Source organism: Oxyura jamaicensis, chromosome 3, assembly GCF_011077185.1.
Source record: "Oxyura jamaicensis isolate SHBP4307 breed ruddy duck chromosome 3, BPBGC_Ojam_1.0, whole genome shotgun sequence".
Classification (NCBI taxonomy): domain Eukaryota; kingdom Metazoa; phylum Chordata; class Aves; order Anseriformes; family Anatidae; genus Oxyura; species Oxyura jamaicensis.
In genome coordinates this window covers 49,303,066-49,320,538 of record NC_048895.1, presented here as the reverse complement: position 1 = coordinate 49,320,538, position 17,473 = coordinate 49,303,066, and the positions used below count along the sequence as shown (strand labels likewise).

General features: G+C 37.9%; 1 protein-coding gene across 2 annotated transcripts; it reads left to right on the top strand.

Annotated features, from left to right (window-relative positions):
* The first annotated feature begins 700 nt into the window (after nucleotides 1–700).
* On the top strand, nucleotides 701–15,571 carry FBXO30 (F-box protein 30). 2 transcript variants are annotated; one of them, XM_035321275.1, is made up of 4 exons: nucleotides 701–2,490; nucleotides 3,920–4,022; nucleotides 10,587–12,675; nucleotides 13,561–15,571. In XM_035321275.1, the coding sequence occupies exons 3-4, from the start codon at nucleotides 10,603–10,605 to the stop codon at nucleotides 13,762–13,764; spliced, it is 2,277 nt and encodes a 758-aa protein (XP_035177166.1). In that variant the 5' UTR covers nucleotides 701–2,490; nucleotides 3,920–4,022; nucleotides 10,587–10,602; the 3' UTR covers nucleotides 13,765–15,571. The 2 variants fall into 2 exon arrangements, with proteins under 2 accessions (XP_035177166.1, XP_035177165.1); XM_035321274.1 differs by having other exon boundaries at nucleotides 701–2,527; nucleotides 3,918–4,022.
* Nucleotides 15,572–17,473: the final 1,902 nt, after the last annotated feature.

Here is a 17,473-nt window from a genome sequence, read left to right as displayed (position 1 = left end):
GGGAGCGCTCCCGCCGCCGGGGGGACGAGCCGGGCCCCGCCGAGGGCCTGCGGCCGCCGGGAGCGAGCCCCGGAGAGGGCCGGGGTGCGGGGGAAAAGGTGTGGGGGGGTGGGCGGTCGTGCGCTTTGGGGCCGGCTGGGGGCCGCAGGCCTTGTCGGAGGGGTGAAGGAGGCGCCCGGCCGCGCCGCTGCCGGCCCCCGGGTGGGTGCGAGGGGCGGGCGGGCAGCGGCAGCCCGCGGGGGCTCGGCGCCGGGCGTTTCTCCTCACCCTCGCTTCCCTTCTGCTGGCCGTGCTGTTGGCGTGCCGGGGGCAGCGTGCGTCTGCACGGGGCCTGTGCTGCCGTGGCTTTGCTCGTCCTGCCGCTTAAGGAAGGACGGCTCCCCCCGCTGTCTCGGTTAAAGCCCTCGGTGGCTGCTACCTCCTGGCCCCGCTGCGTGTTGCTGCCGTGCAGCCTGGGCTGCGGTTTGGAGGGTGAGGTTCCTGCAACCCCCGGCGATGCGTGCTGAGGAAGGTGTTAGTTACGCTCGTCTGTGGTCTTCCTCCCTCCCAAAAAGCACAAAAATATTACTGAAACAACCTTGGTTGGTAAGCAAGTTAAGCTGGAAGTCTGAAAGATACATTGGCAACCTTTGTTTTCTACTCCGTATGCACCTAAATGCCTGTGTGTATTTCTTTTGTACTGGTCCAGCTTCCCTCAGACAAGAAATGGATTCGGAGGGTGAATCGGGGTTGTATTGCTAGCTGAGACTTCGTGGGGTATCCATCTCATTCTTTCCCAGTGTTAGAAGATGTTAGAGAATAGGAGAATCCTGGCAGAATGGGCAAAGACTATGCAAAAGCAATGTCTTTGCTTCTTGGATGTTCTTTCTGTTTGGTACTAAATTATTCTTTTACTTGATTAACTTCTTGGGTTTGAATGGTATTGCTCATGCCTCCTACTTTGATGTTAGAAGTTTAATGGGAAAAGTAGGTGCTGAGTCTAACTAGCAGTGCCTGGTTGGAAACTTTCTGGACAAGATTTCTGCATGTTCGTAGCCAGTCCAGTTTTTGACCTGTGTCCCAAAGGGCTTTTCCCAGTACCTTTGTTAAGCATACGGCCGTAACAGCATATGAATGTTCGTCTTTGAGTCAACTCCTGCAGCTGCTGTGGATTTCAGATGGGTAACAAACATATGCTTTTGTATTCAATCCGGTTGAACTAAACAATAATAATAATAATAAAAAAAAGTTGTATTTTTTTCATACTGATAGACCTGATTCTTTGGCGAGCTCTGTCACAAATAAAGCAAATGCTGTTTGTCTCTGGCAATGAGATCCAGTGGTTTAGAGATGAGAGCCAGAGAATCATGTGTCTAGTGATCATTGTACTGGTGACAATTCTCTTTCAATTTCCTTATCTGGATAATGAGAGTAAACATAACCTGAATGCTTGTAGGTGAGATGGTTAGTTTAAGTATTCGTGAAAAGACCACAAATAGTTAAGGGAGAGATTAAAATTAAATGAGGGTTACAGAGCAATCCTATGTAAGCTTTAAGTGTCTGTGCGCTGTCTAGACTCAATATTGAATTAAGGAAAAAGACTGAAAAATCTTGTAATATAAACAGCTCTACAATGGGCCAAGGGAATTAAAATGGAAGGGGAACTCTAGATCTTGACTTTGCAAGCTACTGTTTTTAATAGTTTTTGAGGCTACATTTGGTCTGCTTTTTTTTTTTTTTTTTTTAATGTCATTATAATCTGTTAATGCTACTTGAATCTAAAATACCCTGCTGCAAACCTTTACAATCCGTAGAATATCGAATTGAGTAGACGGCACTGTTTACCACATGTCAAACATTGATCTGAGCTCTTAGTGTGGAATCACAATGAAACCCCGATGGGTGCAAACTTAAGCCATGAGAACAAGAGGTACAATAAGGTAAAACTCTAACTGGCGTGGTTCCAGCTCTTTGTCTAAAACTGAAGTTATTGGTTCAGGCAGGTTGTTGAATAGTGATACCCGGTTCAGGCGTAGTTACATAGGTGCCGGAAGATGAGTGATATGATACCTGTTTTTTTGAAGTTTAAATTTTGTATTTGTATATTTAGAAGTATTTCTAGTAGAAATGGTAGTTTTTCCAAAAATCCTGTGGGGTAGAGAAGTGTGTTGGAGTGACAGATTCTTTGCAAATAGGATCTTTCTAGGAGTGTGCTGTATTTTCATAGCTGTAATGCTCTTACAAAAACTTGTTTTAGCTGAGTCACTATTGTCATCGGCCATGGAATGTATTTGGATGGGAATGTTCAGCTGGAGTCTGTGGAAAAAGTAATAGCTCTGTGCCCGCTGACATTTGGAGAAGGCAGTCTAAATTATATTAGAGATCAGAGATTGGTGACTCACTGTACGTCCACAAACCCTGCACAAACTTGCAGTGCAGATGTGTGTTTTCCAGTTCTTCATTCAAGTTAAAAACATTGAAAGAGCTGGTGTAGTGTGTTCCTTATGAGATGTGTTCCTAGCTTCTTGTCATCAACTATTTGAGATAGGTGAGTGATTTTTTTTTCTGTTTAGAAAATAGTGTTTTGTTGTTTTGTTGTTGTTTGTTTTTGAACTTGGATATTTTGTACTATTTCCATTGCTTTTAAAACCAAGTAGTTTAGAAGGGGGAGAGGTTAAACAGGTATGGCAAAAAGCCTTTCATTTGATAACAAAATTAAGTAGCTGGAAATGGAATAGGTTAAAGTTCCTAATACCTTCTCTGATCCTTTCCTCCAATTCTTTTTGTTCTACTTTAAAAATTTCAAACTGTTTTAGGACAGCCCCCATCTTTGTACTTCAGTATTACCTAATGTAGTGGAGGTAGGTGCCTGTTAAAACTTTTGTGTACTAACTACTTTTGCTGTACAGTGGTCAGGCTCTGTGCTACTAAGAAGAATATGTCTTCAAGAGAAAAAAAAAAAAGGCTTATACATGCATAGTACATTACATCTGCATTTCAGTTTGTCTTCTTGGAGAGCAGTTGTGTTCACGTTCCATTTACCTTAAACTTGCTTTCTTATTTTGCTATGGAACTGGTTCAACTTGTGTAGTAACACTTGAAGTAGTATAGTAACAAAGATTTTTGGCCAGATCTCTGTAAACATACAGAGGTCAGGAATTCTGCGGCAACATGTATGAATTAAAATATTATTTAAGAAGAAGGATTTATTTTTGGCTTCTTTTGGGTGGCTGAAACTATCTACTGTAATATGGGTTGCATTATTTGTTTGCGATAATTTAGGTTCTGATTTCTCAGAAATGGCTTTTTTTTTTTTTTGTAGGATTTGTGAGGTGATGTCTGGGGACAAGGATAACATTGTTTCTTTGAGTATATACCCTCTGTTCCATCTCTTTAACAATAATTAATGAATACGAACACATGGAAGAAGCTTGTTACAGTAAAGAGCTTTCTAATATTAAGCAGCTGTTTAATGAATTATGTCTGAAGACTGAAGCTGGACAAATTTAAAATAGAATAAAATGCAGCTTATAAAATAATCCAACTTTAAATATCTTTTTTTTTTCTTAGTTCTCCAGCTGTTGCAGTCTTTAATTCAAGTTTCATGCATATTTTTTTTAAAAGGGTCCTGGTGAGCCAAACCAAATAATAAAGTGAAGCAGGTTGTCGTAATAACTTCTAAAAGTCTTGTCTAGCCTTAAATGTGAGTAACAGTCTGGTGTGACTTAACAGCTAACAAAAAGCTAGAATGACAGAACTTATATTGCAGTTGTAAAGTCTGTTAAAAACATGTTTGTTTTTTCCTAAAAAATGAAAGATATTTCACCACTTGTAGCTCCAGATAGTATAAGCAGGTGACCTGTTCAGAGGACTGTACATACGGCAAGTAATCTGTACACCAGAAATCAAACCAATGTTTCTGATCTTGTTTCTTGCAGAGTCTGCAGCAATCCAGGGGTTGCGCTGAGCTCAAGTACTGAAGTCTCTTACACATGAAATCTACTGGCTCTCTAGCTGAGTCTGCCCTGTCACCAGCCGATCAGGTAGAGTGCCTTTGTGCCTGAGCCATGCAGCAAGCGTAGCTGGTCCTGGTGCGGTTGTCCTGTGGCAGTGTGAGGCTAAAGGCACATTGAGGCCTTTTGGTTTCTTCTTTGGGGAACGTGTAGGAATAAAAGAAAACATGGCAGATCTGTCACAAAAGTACTCTAAGGAAAAGCTTAGTTCAGGGTTTGATTTTCAACGTTCTTGGAGATTAATAGTGATAGGGAAAGAGTTGGATCATTCTGTCACAGCGTCTCTTGTAAACTGTAAGTAATCCAAACACATGGGGCATCATTGGAAGGTCCGCTTCAGTCAAAGCCGTGTATTGTGTTATTTTGGGACTTTTTGCCCCGTTCAGAACTATTTTCTGGCTGCAGTGATTTGGGAGGAAGTATCTCACTGAATTCTGTGAACAAGGGGAAGATGGTTTGCAATTAGGGTAAAAGGAACTCTTAAAGTGTTATTAAAAAGAATGCAAAATACAGGTCAGCTCTTTTAATAGGATGTGAGGTTTTGGGGAGGTGGAGTGGGGAGGAGGTATAGGTATGGAAAAGCTCTTCTTTTTAAGGTAAGGTTGGCATGTAAAAAGTTGCAATTTTTATAGTTCTAATGCTCACTATTTTTTGCTTTAGTTATTTTTTTTTTTTTGAGGTAGATGGGTAACTAAATTATGTTTCACAAAGCAGTACATACCAAGGTTTTGCTTGTTCCTTTGATCCTAGATGATCTCTTGATAAAACTAGAATCTTGCAGGAATATGTATGCCCTGTGTTTTTCCTTGCAATTAGAAGCCATGTTTTGAGCCTGACCTTTTGGTGCCTCTTCTGTGTAGTATGTGTAAATTGCCATAGCCTATGATAATAATGGTGAAAGGAACATCCTACTTGCCAAGTAGTTTAAGCTCAGTAATTGAAGTTTCTTGTTATGTATTCAGTGATAAAATAATCAACAGTATTTGTATCCCATAAGGTTGACGTTTTAAGTGTGGCATCTGAAAGAACTTTACTTCCTGAAAGTGTCTGTGATGTAAACCAGTTTGAAGAAATAAAAGGGTTCATAAAGTCCATGTCAGGAATTTCTTTGATATCAGAAAAACAATAAAAAGAACTATTGCCCCATATATAATATTTTATAAGATGGCCACATGTACTACTCTATTACCTGTGCAGCAGAGGTATATACCTTCTAAATTTGTCACCTGTTAGTCATGTTATTTCAAGTTAGGCACTAGTAGTTTGCAGTGTCTATTGTTGTGCTTCTGAATTTGCCACTTGAAAATGTAGTTGGAAATTGGTATAGCATCAGATTAACATTGCTCTGTTGTCCATTGTTGCTGTAGAGAGACATTTAGAGTAAGATTTGAGGCACCCAGCTCCCTAACATGAGGATAAAGGCTGTACTGTTTTTGGAGAAGCCTGAGAATGGGGCTATTTAACCATAGTCTTTGTGGAGTCTTGATTGGAGTCAGAGCTGCCTTTCATTGCTCACCTCAAGCAGGAATGGCAACTAATAGTGGAGGCAACTTCTATTCCCCTGACTGAAATGGTGTCAGAAGAGATCTTGTTGAACTTCTAGTTCATGTTATACATTGGTCATTTGAAAACTAATACATCTCCCCCACCCCCAAAATACAAAACAAAAAATTAATAAATCCTAAAACCAACCAACAAAAACAAAACACCCACAAAAAAAAGGCGTGACCTGCATAACAAAATTAATGTGGCTGTTTTGTAGATGGGAAAATTGTTATACATTTTGTGCAAGGTAGCTGTGACAAGAAAAGCTTACCTTCTTGAAGACTATGAGAATTGTGTAACATATTTTGAAGTTTTTTTGTTGTTGTTGTGTTTTTTTTTTAAGATTTATTAGTCAGGATTAATGACATACTTCTCCCATGTATGGTAGGATGTACAAAAATAAAATACTTTTTTTCAATAGTTATCTGTAGTACTACAAATTCTCGCAGAATATTCTAAAGTTCTTTTTTATATTTCTCTCTTCCTCTTTCTTATTTAACCACATATATCTTATCTCCAGTTCACTTGGCACTTTACTCTCTGAAATGCATAGTTTCCACATCTTACCAGGCTTAACTACTCTTTTAGCCACAGACCTGGGTAAAAGATGGAAGATTCAGGAAGAGCGAGTTGTCTTGTACAGTCTCCAAAACAAGAGGGAATTTTTTAGAATGGTTTGCATATATTTGGCTGCTTGTGGGTTGATTTGGATGCTCCTAGGAGTTTAAACCTGTAGTACTGCTTGTGTACCTGTGTTCTGCTTCCTAGAACTAGTAATTTAAGAACCTGTTGGACTATTATTTAGTCAAATTTGATAGAGGGAAGAGGTTCAAAGATAGTTAAGCTTTTATAGGTTTGGTGAATGAAAAGTGTCTAAGTAATGGAGGTTCTGACTGTGGGAATGGTTGCTGTGATTTCCGATCTTATTTGTCCCAAAGAGTTCATGTAGGGGGAGAGTAAGTAAGCAGACTTTGAGTTTGGTAACACTTGAGTACAGTTCCTCACGCTTAGTGGTATAGGAGACAGAGCCCTCACAGCTGAAGTATTGTGCAGTCACTGTTTAAAACTCTTATTATGCTATTTTAATGTTTGTGTTAAAACAGCAACTGAAAATCATGTGGCTGTAGCAGCTGGAATTTTAATCCTTTTAATTATGACAGATTTTCAAAGCATGTTCTGGCTGATTTGGTCAGCTGACTGTATAGTATGTACAATAACATCAAGTGATTGCACAAATTCTGAGAGCAGTGGTCACCTCATTGGAACTGGATGTATTTTTAGGTTTCTCTGCTAGTAACAGTCAAGTGTGTGTACTTAAGCATCTCATATGAACTGAACCTAGTTGCTGACACTGTGCTATCAGAAAAGGACAGCTGTTCCTTCTTGCTATAGTGATTGATGTGACTTTCTGTATTCTCACCAAATTGTGGCAAGGAATACAATGGGGGTATAGACAGTAAATCTTACTGATACATGTTTTAATGACAGGAGTTTTTTCTAGGATTTTGAGTATCAGAGTAATTGAAAGCTTTGGACTTGGTTACGTCCAGAAAAAAATGTTTATATTCCCTTTTTCTTAATCAGTGCATCTTGGAGGTGGTAAGTTCAGTGGTTCACAAAGTTAGCTTACAAAATTGAGTGAGAAGTGACTGTTGGTAAATGAATATGCTAATTCATGAGGCTTTATTCAGTTTGATAGGGTAGTTTGGTTGATTTTTTTTTTTCCTTTGGTTTTCCCTTATGTTTTGGTAATTGAATTATATTGAAAACCGCATTGAAAGTCCCAGAACTCATTAATGCCCAAAACATTCATTGAGTTTGAAGGCCAGGTATTCAAACTGAAAAATGCATGAAAAGGACATTTTATTTGTGTGTGTGTGTATGGTCTCTATAAGAAGCTATAAATAAATACGATCTTCTGACTAAATTAAAGTTCTGCAGCAGGTGCTGTGAAGGCTTGTGCAGGATGCAGAATTTTAGTGAATGTTATGCTGATAGTCTACTGATGTCCAAAGAGATTTTATATCATACATTCAATTAGGGAGCCAAAGGACTTTAATTTTAAGGGAAACAACATGGAATATCCTCCTTTTTTAGAGACCAATAACATTTGAATTTACAAAGAAGTAAGAGGATAGGTTATCTCAGCAATTTATTTGATCACATGCATAACTGCTTCTCTATAAAAACAGCTGCAAATATCAGTTATAGAACTAAATTAGCATCCATCTATTGGTAAAAGTGGTATTTTGGCTACAGTCTTTATACACTCTGATAGTGACATTTAATGTTTTTACCAGATTCTCTCTCCTTTTCTCACACTTTGAAATTTTATTTGCTTGTACAAGATGATTAAGTTTTGATGAATATTAGCTTATGTGTGAAAGGAGTCTTGGAGCTTGAGAAAAGCCAGTATAATCACAGCACTCGGGTTTCACAATCTGAGTTGTGGAGACGAAGATAGAGTGCTAGGGAGGAGGATGTTTTACTGTCTTAATAGAATGTTCCTCTGTGGAAGCTCACATGGGCTATTTAAAGGTAGTATTTAATGATGGTTGACTAATTTAGGGTATGTCTACACAAATGGTGCAGGCAAACACGAGCTCTGACTGTGTTCTGAGCAGTCTGAGCATGAGCCAGCTTTGGCCCAGAAGCAAGGCAGCAGTCAGAGCTAGCACAGGGGTGTGTTCTAGCTGGCAAACCTGCCTCCTGGTCTAGGAACGACTCAGCTCTGACCATCGTGAAGTGAGCAGGGGCATAGCTTTTTGCAAAGTAGATCTTTTTTATTTATTTTAAATGTAATTGTGGGTTACTGATCAAATTAAGCCTTGCTGCTACCACACTGTTTGTTTTATGACTGTGTTTAGACGTATGAAGCTAGGGCAGGGCCCTATGAAGGCTTTTGCATTATCAACCAGCATTTGTCTTTTTTAAGGCTCTTTCCATTTTGTGTCAAGCACTTGAAAATACAAAGTGTTGTTTTTTTTTTTTTCTTCTTCTTTTTCTCTAGCAACGGTTAGGTTACTGTATTTGGCAGGAATGACTTAAAATAGGGCATGGGTAGAAGAACTACAAATTAAATTGCATTCTTAGTCCAGTAAGTTTCCCTTTTTGAATCTTTACTGAACATTTCTTGGCTTTTTGCAGTAGATGCCACCTGATTTAATATGCAAGGTTAAAGCTGGTTGTGCGCCAGAAGGTTTTGCTAAAACATTTAGCAGATCAGTCAGTCACAGAGTTCAGCAACTGACGCACTTGACAATATGTGATGAAGCAACTTATTTGTTACTCAAATACTAAGGTATGGTGGGGAAAATTCAGCTGTGTTTTGCCTGCTAAGCACATATGCTTCTTTGTTAGTGTTCAGGGGAGTGGGTGGCTAAAACATTTGAGTTATCCAAATTACGAGGGATGGAGGGATGAGGGCTGATTGGTACTTAAAGTTGGCATGAATTTCAAAGCATTGAAAGAATACAACTCAGTGAAGCATTGCATAAAAATCTATTTAAATGCTTTAAATAAATTAATGTGGAGTGTCTGAAAGGCTGTTTTCTTTCCTCTTACCTTCAGTTTGAACAAAAGGAATAATACCAATCACTTTTATTTTTACTGTTTAGAGTATTTTTATTTAAGAGGTTCTAATAAATTTAAACTGAAGTGTTTAGTGTGACAACACTGCATGAGAGAGAGCATTTGTTAGAATAGAATAAGGAACCGTTTCTGTTCTATTAATCTGAATCTGAAAGCACTTTATTCTTTTTTTTTTTTTTAAAAAAAACTTCATTTTGGAGTGTAGGTAGTAAGGAAAAGATGTAACTGAGCAATGTATTTTTGAAACAATCTTTTGAGATTTGACTCTGTAAATCACTCTGGTATCTCTGAAATGTAATCCCAGAGGTATCACTTCTGCAAGGGAGATTGTTGGAGCCCAGGGGGAAGAGGGCTTGGTCCTTTGAGTGGGCCTGCACTCGAGCTAGTGAGGAGTTGCAGAGCTTCTGGAAGTATGGTACAAAAATGTAACACTTGTTATATTTTTATTTTTTCCCCCTTACCGCAACAAAGAATTAGGTTTGTGTTTGCATCAGTATATTATGGTAGATTATGCAATTAATTTTTATTTGGATTTTTATTGCTGTTTGGCCTAGTTATGTAAAGTGTCCATGTTACCCTTACACCTGGAACTGCTGGTATTGTAATTAGGGCAGGTCGGAGGATGGATTAACAAAAATTCCTTTTGTGGATTGAACCGGAGGTGTATAGATAAGGGGGCACTGTTGGGCAGTATAGTTTTGATGTAAAAGTTTTGAAAGTAACAAATTGTGTGGTGTAATTGCTGCATTTATGGAAAAACTTGTATAAAAATTATGGAGGAGCTACAGGCTCTAGATGAAATAAAAACAGAAGAGTGAAGAGCTGTTATAAAGGACTGCTGCCTGTTAAATTTGTGTGTGTGGAAGAATGGGACACAAATGGAGATGGAGATGCATGCCTTGAAGAGAACTGCATGAAGAGGGTGCTGGAAGCATAGGTGGTAGCAAACAGCTCAGGCAATAGGCTGCCTCTGTTTTATTTAAAGATATGTAGATTTAGCACAGATGAGAGTGAGTCTGGCTTCCTTTGCCTCCTAGTGTAAGTTCTGTAGTTTATGATTTTAGGTAATCAGCCATAGTCAATGAGCACGCTTTGTTTTTAGTTGAAGCATCTATTTGGAATAGACAGGAGTAAAGAGCTCTTCCTGAGAGAAGTGTGTAAAATGTTTTTTTCCAAGCTGCATGTTTCATATCTGGTGAATGCGTGCATAGACTGCATTGAACTCTGATACAAATATGTTAGCTTAAATTTTTGGGTGAAGTTTTAAACACCATTTCTTTAAGATAAAATATCACCTACTTGTTCTCTTAACGTGTACTGGGTCTGATCAGAAGCTGTTTTGTGTTAATATGTATCTCTCCATATACCTGAAGAATGCAAAACTGCAAATAACTGTTGTTAAATATTAACAATATTGAGTTAATATTCCATGTTTTTGTCTCCCTTTCCTTCACTCAGAAGTGGATTTACAATCATGGAGGAACATCAGCAACATGTACACTGCGTAAACTGTGTCAGCCGTCGTTGTATGACCAGACCAGAGCCTGGCATTTCCTGTGATTTGATAGGCTGCCCTCTGGTTTGTGGAGCAGTTTTTCATTCATGTAAAGCTGAGGAACACCGCATTTTATGTCCACTTGAAAGAGTGCCTTGTTTGAATAGTGGCTTTGGATGTCCCTTCATAGTAGCCCGTAATAAAATTGCTGATCATCTAGAAGTTTGTCCTGCAAGCGTGGTATGTTGCACCATGGAGTGGAATAGATGGCCGGTCAGTTATGCAGACCGAAAATCTTACGAAAATCTGAGTAAAGACGTTGATGAAGTGGAGCAGCTAGATATGGCTTTAGCCCTTCAAGACCAGCGCATGTTACTAGAATCACTTAAAGTAGCAACTATGATGTCAAAAGCAGCTGATCAGATGTCAGAATCCAGAGAACAAACCTCTGTCAAAACAAACACCCCAGATACAGTGTGTTCAAATGGCTTGATACCTGTAGATGAAGAGTCCTATGGTGCACTTTATCAAGCTACTGTAGAAACAACAAGGAGTTTAGCTGCTGCTCTGGATATCCTGAACACTGCAACCAGAGACATTAGCATGTTAAATTCAAAGCTCTGCACTCCACACGAAACGAAAGAAGATGCTGAGATTAAAGAACAAACCTCTAATGGCGTTATTCAGGATAATAAGTCTGATCACGAATATCCAGATGAAGAAAACATAGGAGCAGCTGGGGGAGTTGACTTGGATAGCCTGATTCAAAATTCACAAATGGAGCAAAATGGTTCTAGTGACATTTGTTATGATGTAGTACAAAATCATGACTTAAATCTAAACCTCAGTAACTCCTCACTCTTGTGTAATGGCTTTCACGTAGAAAGTGAGTGTTCAAAGGTGTTGGACCAGAATGAAGATCTTGATGTTTCTAATTCAAAACCATCCAGGGTAGCAAATGGTGAGTGTACTGCGTCTCGTGATGATGAAGCATTGCAGTCTTGCAGCTCCTTCCCTGTAACAGCACAACTTAAAGAAGTAATACCAGCTGATCACTTAGTTAATGGTAATGTTAATCATGTACTACTTCCCCGTGCTAATGAAGAAGAAATTTTAGAGAGACAGGTGGAGCAGGAAAGACTGAGAAACATAGATGCATTTTCACTTATGCGGCATCGATCATACAAATTCCTTGTTAATCACTATTGGTCAGCACCAAAAGAAGACAAAGCTGTTGATACATCAGATTTGGAGATAACAGAAGATCCCATGGGTCTTCAGGGGATTGATCTAATCACTGCAGCTCTGTTGTTTTGCTTAGGAGACTCTCCTGGAGGTAGGGGGATATCGGAAAGTCGCACTGTTGATGTGTATCACGTTGACTTTGGGACCCAAACATTTTCTCTCCCATCAGCTATACTGGCCACAAATACAATGGTGGGGGAAATAGCTTCAGCTTCTGCGTGTGATCATGCCAACCCACAGCTCTCAAATCCAAGTCCATTCCAGACCCTTGGACTGGATTTGGTATTGGAATATGTGGCTAGATACCAAACAAAACAGCGTTCAATGTTTACATTTGTTTGTGGACAGTTGTTTAGGAGGAATGAATTTTCTTCACATTTTAAGAATGTGCATGGTGACATTCATGCTGGCCTTAATGGCTGGATGGAGCAAAGGTGTCCGTTGGCCTATTATGGGTGTACATATTCTCAACGAAGGTTTTGTCCTTCAACACAAGGGGCAAAAATTATTCATGACCGCCACTTACGGTCATTTGGAGTTCAGCCTTGTATATCTACAGTATTAGTAGAACCAGCAAAAAGCTGCTTAATTGGACTACACAATGACCATTTGAGTAGTCTACCTTTTGAGGTTCTGCAGCACATTGCTAGTTTTCTAGATGGCTTTAGTTTATGTCAGCTTTCAAGAGTGTCGCGTTTAATGAGGGACGTGTGTGGAAGCTTGCTTCAAGCACGTGGAATGGTGATACTGCTTTGGGAGAAGAGAAAGTACCCAGATGGAAGTTCCTCGTGGCAAATAAAAGAAAAGGTAAGTTATATTTTCTTTCGATGGTGAAAGGAAAAACATTTAATTGCTTATTTCTGCTTTTTCTCTTCATATTTTCCTGTCACTCCTGGTGTTATTTTTTGATATAATATCCCTTCAAGAAATACGTTGTCAAATAGAACAATTAGTCAAAATGGCTATCAGGTTGGTTGAGTCTTCCACACCCTTCAAGAAGCAGAAGTAGTGTCTGCTCAATTTTTATTTGGTGGAAATTAACATTTTAAAGTTTTTGGGAAAATTGGAGGTTTAAGCTATTACTTCATTTTCTTTAATATTAAATATTCTGTGACAGTGAGAAAGTTGTCAAAAATTTGCATCTCTTGCATTTATGCTGTTTAAAGCAATTTTTATTTTTTGTACAACTCTTCAGATCCTATCCATTGCCATGATACTGAATGCCTTAAGCATGTGAAAAATTTTTAAATCTTTGAGTGACCTTTATATGTTGGATTTTTCATTTTTCCTGCGCCCCGCCCTCCTCCAAAGTGCAGAGTATCTGCAGCAATCATTTGGAATTGCAGAAGATGATTGTTTCACAAATCGATTATTTTCTGATAAAGTAACTGTCATGACCAGTACTGATGGTCATGCATTACTTTGTCATTTAACTTCTGACAGCATCGACTTCATAGACAAAAAAAAAAAATAAATACATGTATACATATATATAGCCTGCCTTTCTTCCCAGTATTCAGAGTTAACTTGGAATCTGAGTCAGCCTGAGACTGACTGTCCAAAATTTAGAATTGCTTGATTTTGTCATGTTGTTAAAGATTCAAGACACATCCTGAATTTAAATACTTACTTTCCTGCTCTGAGTTCAGATATGTTAAAAGATTTTGAGCCTCTGTACAACTTGTTTTCTAGGTTTGGCGGTTCAGTACAGCTTTCTGTACTGTGAATGAGTGGAAGTTTGCTGACATCATAAGCATGGCTGACCACTTGAAGAAATGTAGCTATAATGCTGTAGAGAGAAGAGAGGAGGCTGTTCCACTGCCGTGTATGTGTGTAACACGAGAACTCACTAAAGAAGGACGTTCACTGCGCTCTGTTTTGAAACCTGTACTTTAAATATTGCAACCACTCCAATTGCACACACACTCAAGCACCTGATATAACCTCGGTAATATTATGTGACACTTTATTAATGTACTAAAGATACTTTCTAGCTAAATCTACTCTGTCACTGTGTATATAAGGTTTGAAGTGACATTTATTTTTTATAATTCTGTTTAGCTGGAAAGTAATGAAAGTTGCCTTAACGTTTGAAAAATTTGGAACTTGCTGGACAGGGTAGTTTTATCTAACTTATATAATTTAAAAAAGGAATCCTAAGGTGTGTTTTCTTATTCACTGGTGCCCATGTTGCTGTAGACTGATAACATTTCAAAAATGGCCTCTAAATGGTATGCACATTTAGATGGGAAACACTGAACTGTAGTGAGACAAAATCCTGACCAAATGCACTTTTTGTATTTGGTCTATTTTTCTTAAAAATTATAATCCAAATATTTGAAAGACGATGAAGAATTCAAAACTGTATAGTAGATGTCTCAAACACTCAGCATTTAAGCGCGTCTTCTCTCATGAAATCAGTGTTCTAGTGCTATTCCTAGTTAACAGGTGATCTAGGATAAACTTTTTTTTTTTTTTAATTTTTTAGGAATGATCTAAATGAGCTCAGATTTACAGCAGCTTAATTTTTAGTACATCTTTCTTTTGACATGTCAAAAATGATTATTTTTCTTCTGGACTATTAACAGTTACTTCACTTTTGGGAGCAAAACTTTTAGAGCTAAAAACATGGAATACTAGTTTTTATTCTCACACCTACAATGACATCTTATTTAAAATGTTTCTCCTTGTCCTGCAGTTGGCTGAGGGTTAAATTGCTTGAGCAGTCAGAAATTCAAATTACGTTAGTTACGAATTTATAATGCAGCTAATGAAAGGGCTTTACTTGTTTTATGGTATTGTGAGATGTACTGTCTCCTTTTCTGTTAATTTGTCTATAAAAATGCTGCTTTTTTGAGGAGCATTTTAAATTACTGGTATGTATATCGAATGTATCATCTTCATAAGATGAGACATCATTTGTTAATTGCATAAGGCATATCAGAAATGTATGTTCAACCACCTCCGTTAAATGAACAACTTCAGTTTGCTTCCAGTCTTCCATAATAAAAGATCTTACAAAGCATTTGTGAATAGTGAATACATGCTATTAAAAATGCCCTGGTATAGCAAAACTGTAATAACTTGAACTGACTTTCCAACTTGTTTGTATTAATGTTGGTGTCTCTAGCTTGTTGCACTTAGCAACTGTGCCACAAAGCTAAAACAGAAACAGACCAGAGCTTGGAACAAAGAAATACAGTACGTATTTCCATTATAGGAAAAAATAAGAGATTAGTAAGGAGGAGATGTTTACAAAAATGGCTAAATTTATTACTTGTAAATTCTGTACTGGACAGTTGTTTATGGCTAGTCTGGCTGCAGTTCACAACTTTGGTATCTGTGCATTTCCCATTCTGGGTCTGGTCCAGCTAAATGTTCACTGCCTTTTTCTATCCAGAGTGCTAAGGGTGCCCAGAAAAAAAAAATAAAAAATCTGTCCTTTAGTGCCATGAGTTGAAATTACAAGAGCTTAAACGGAAGCTCTGCCGGGATCTTGAAACTAGATGTTCTCTTTCCACACTTACTCTTTTTTTGGTTGGAGGGAGGAAACGAATAAACCATCTAGAGGAGTTAATACTTGTGGTAATTCTTAGCTGTTACCACAGTTATGTGGAAAGAAGAATCTGGATTTGTGTACAAATCTGACAAATGGGGTTAAACCCAAGTAGGTTTTAGGTAGGAATTATATTTAAGAAAATTAGGAAAAAAAAAAAAATATATCACCAAAACATCACCCCTTTCTTACAGTTCATTGAAATGCTCATTACCCGCAGATTCTTCAGTACAAGGCAGGAGACAGGCTTTCATCAGTTCTTGTCTTTTTAGCTCTAATGGCTCCTCGCTGCTGCTCTCCAATGTTTAAAAGTAGTTGTGTGACTGGAAGGATCCTGAATGCTGAGGAGTTTATGGTCAAGTTTACAGCTAAATCTACTTTAAAACATCTGTCTTGGGTTACTGATACTTTTTTTAGTCAGCAATGTGGTGGTTTTGGTACTTGGCATTCTTTGTAACTACCCAGAACCATAAGTGATAGTAGGTGGGCATGTGTCTTGGTTCCTTAGGAAAAGAGGGTATCCAGTTATAGGAGCTGATGTTAGTAGAATCTCACTTGTAGCACAGTGCGGATCTACATCTAAAGTTTCTGTTGTTGCTCTATTAAAATGAACTTTTTAAGTACTCAGTGTTCTTCTTAAGAAATAACACTATTTCTCAATACATGCACTTTTGTTTTCAAATGTAGATACAGGCTTTGTTTTGTTAAATTAGTTCATTTTTTTATGAGAATCCAGAGCTATTAAAATATCGATGTTGTAAACAAAATCTCTGCCTTGTAAACTGCTGCAAATGCAGGAATACAGTATAGTTAGGATAAAACCATTTCTTTACACTGCTATGCAGTTTGTAAAACATCTACGGTGTACAGTCAGTCTGTCAAAATGTGGCTTGTTCACATTTGCCCTTGAATTTTAAAAATGTTGTATCCCTTTCCTTACATTTTCCTTACAGCATACATAGACAGCTGTTCCAGTCTTTCTTTTACTTGATACCACATTGCTACTTTGTTTAAAATATTATGTTTTCAATCATTATGCAATATTTTTTTTGCAATGTCTGTTAAAATCCTAATAAAACTTTTGGAGTTTCTCTTTTAGTATGACTACTCTTTTTTTAAAGCTTATCACCAGCATTTCAGTGTTCAAATGTGGTGCATAATGTCTGTCTATAGGATTCCAGTAAGTACTTGAAAAAATCAAATTGCATAAAGGAATTATTTACAAACATTTCAACATTGGATGACTTGAAAGTGATTAAGATGCATTCACTTTAATATGAAGATTAGGCATTCCTTTTTAGACTGTAGGCCCACTTCTGCTGCTTTTGTCTTGCATTGTATAGATTTTCCTCCATAATTAAACTATGTAACACCGACTCTTATCATACCTTGTGGGCTTGTGTTTTTTTTTTCTTAATAATAAATTGTAGAGATTATCTGATCAAGATAGTATCCATTTATGATGCCTGTTTGCAAAGAACATTTTCAGTTTATTGGCTCATGATAAAGTTTTCCTTTAGAAAGCTGTTGCTTAAAATGATCCAGAAGTAAACATGCAGAGTGGCTTTTAGAGAGTAATTGTAGTTCAGATCCTTTGTGGAAAGACAAAACACAAAAAACCTCACTAAAATGGAAAACTCTGTCCAAGAACTGATCTCTTGTCCTGCCATTTGTTAGAATAAGTATACCAATGGTCTTTAAAAATAAAAATGCACCTGTAGTACATAAATCTGAAAGTTAAAAAAAATATAAACTGTGCTGAGTAATGTGGTGTAACACAGCTTACTTAAAACACCTTTACAAACTTTTGGCTAGTTTACTTTTTAAACAGGCATAACAAAGGTGCACGTTAGCCTTTTGTTTTTCTCTCTTCGTAACTACATTTATATATTCTGCTATGTAAGGAAATCATTTTTGTCTTGCTTTAACTTTGAGTTGCAGTTCTCTCTACTGAACACCAGTGTGTCTTTGGCGTAGGTTCTACGTGCTGGTGTCAGTGGCAGTATTTGGTAAGGATAATAGGAAAATAAGGTCCTGATAAGGAGAATT

Bases quoted from the DNA above. Each gene is read 5' to 3' on its own strand.
- FBXO30 (XM_035321275.1), top strand. From the start codon at position 10,603: ATGGAGGAACATCAGCAACATGTACACTGCGTAAACTGTGTCAGCCGT. The intron at 12,676-13,560 runs GTAAGTTATATT...CTTGTTTTCTAG, and splicing joins CGTGGCAAATAAAAGAAAAG to GTTTGGCGGTTCAGTACAGC.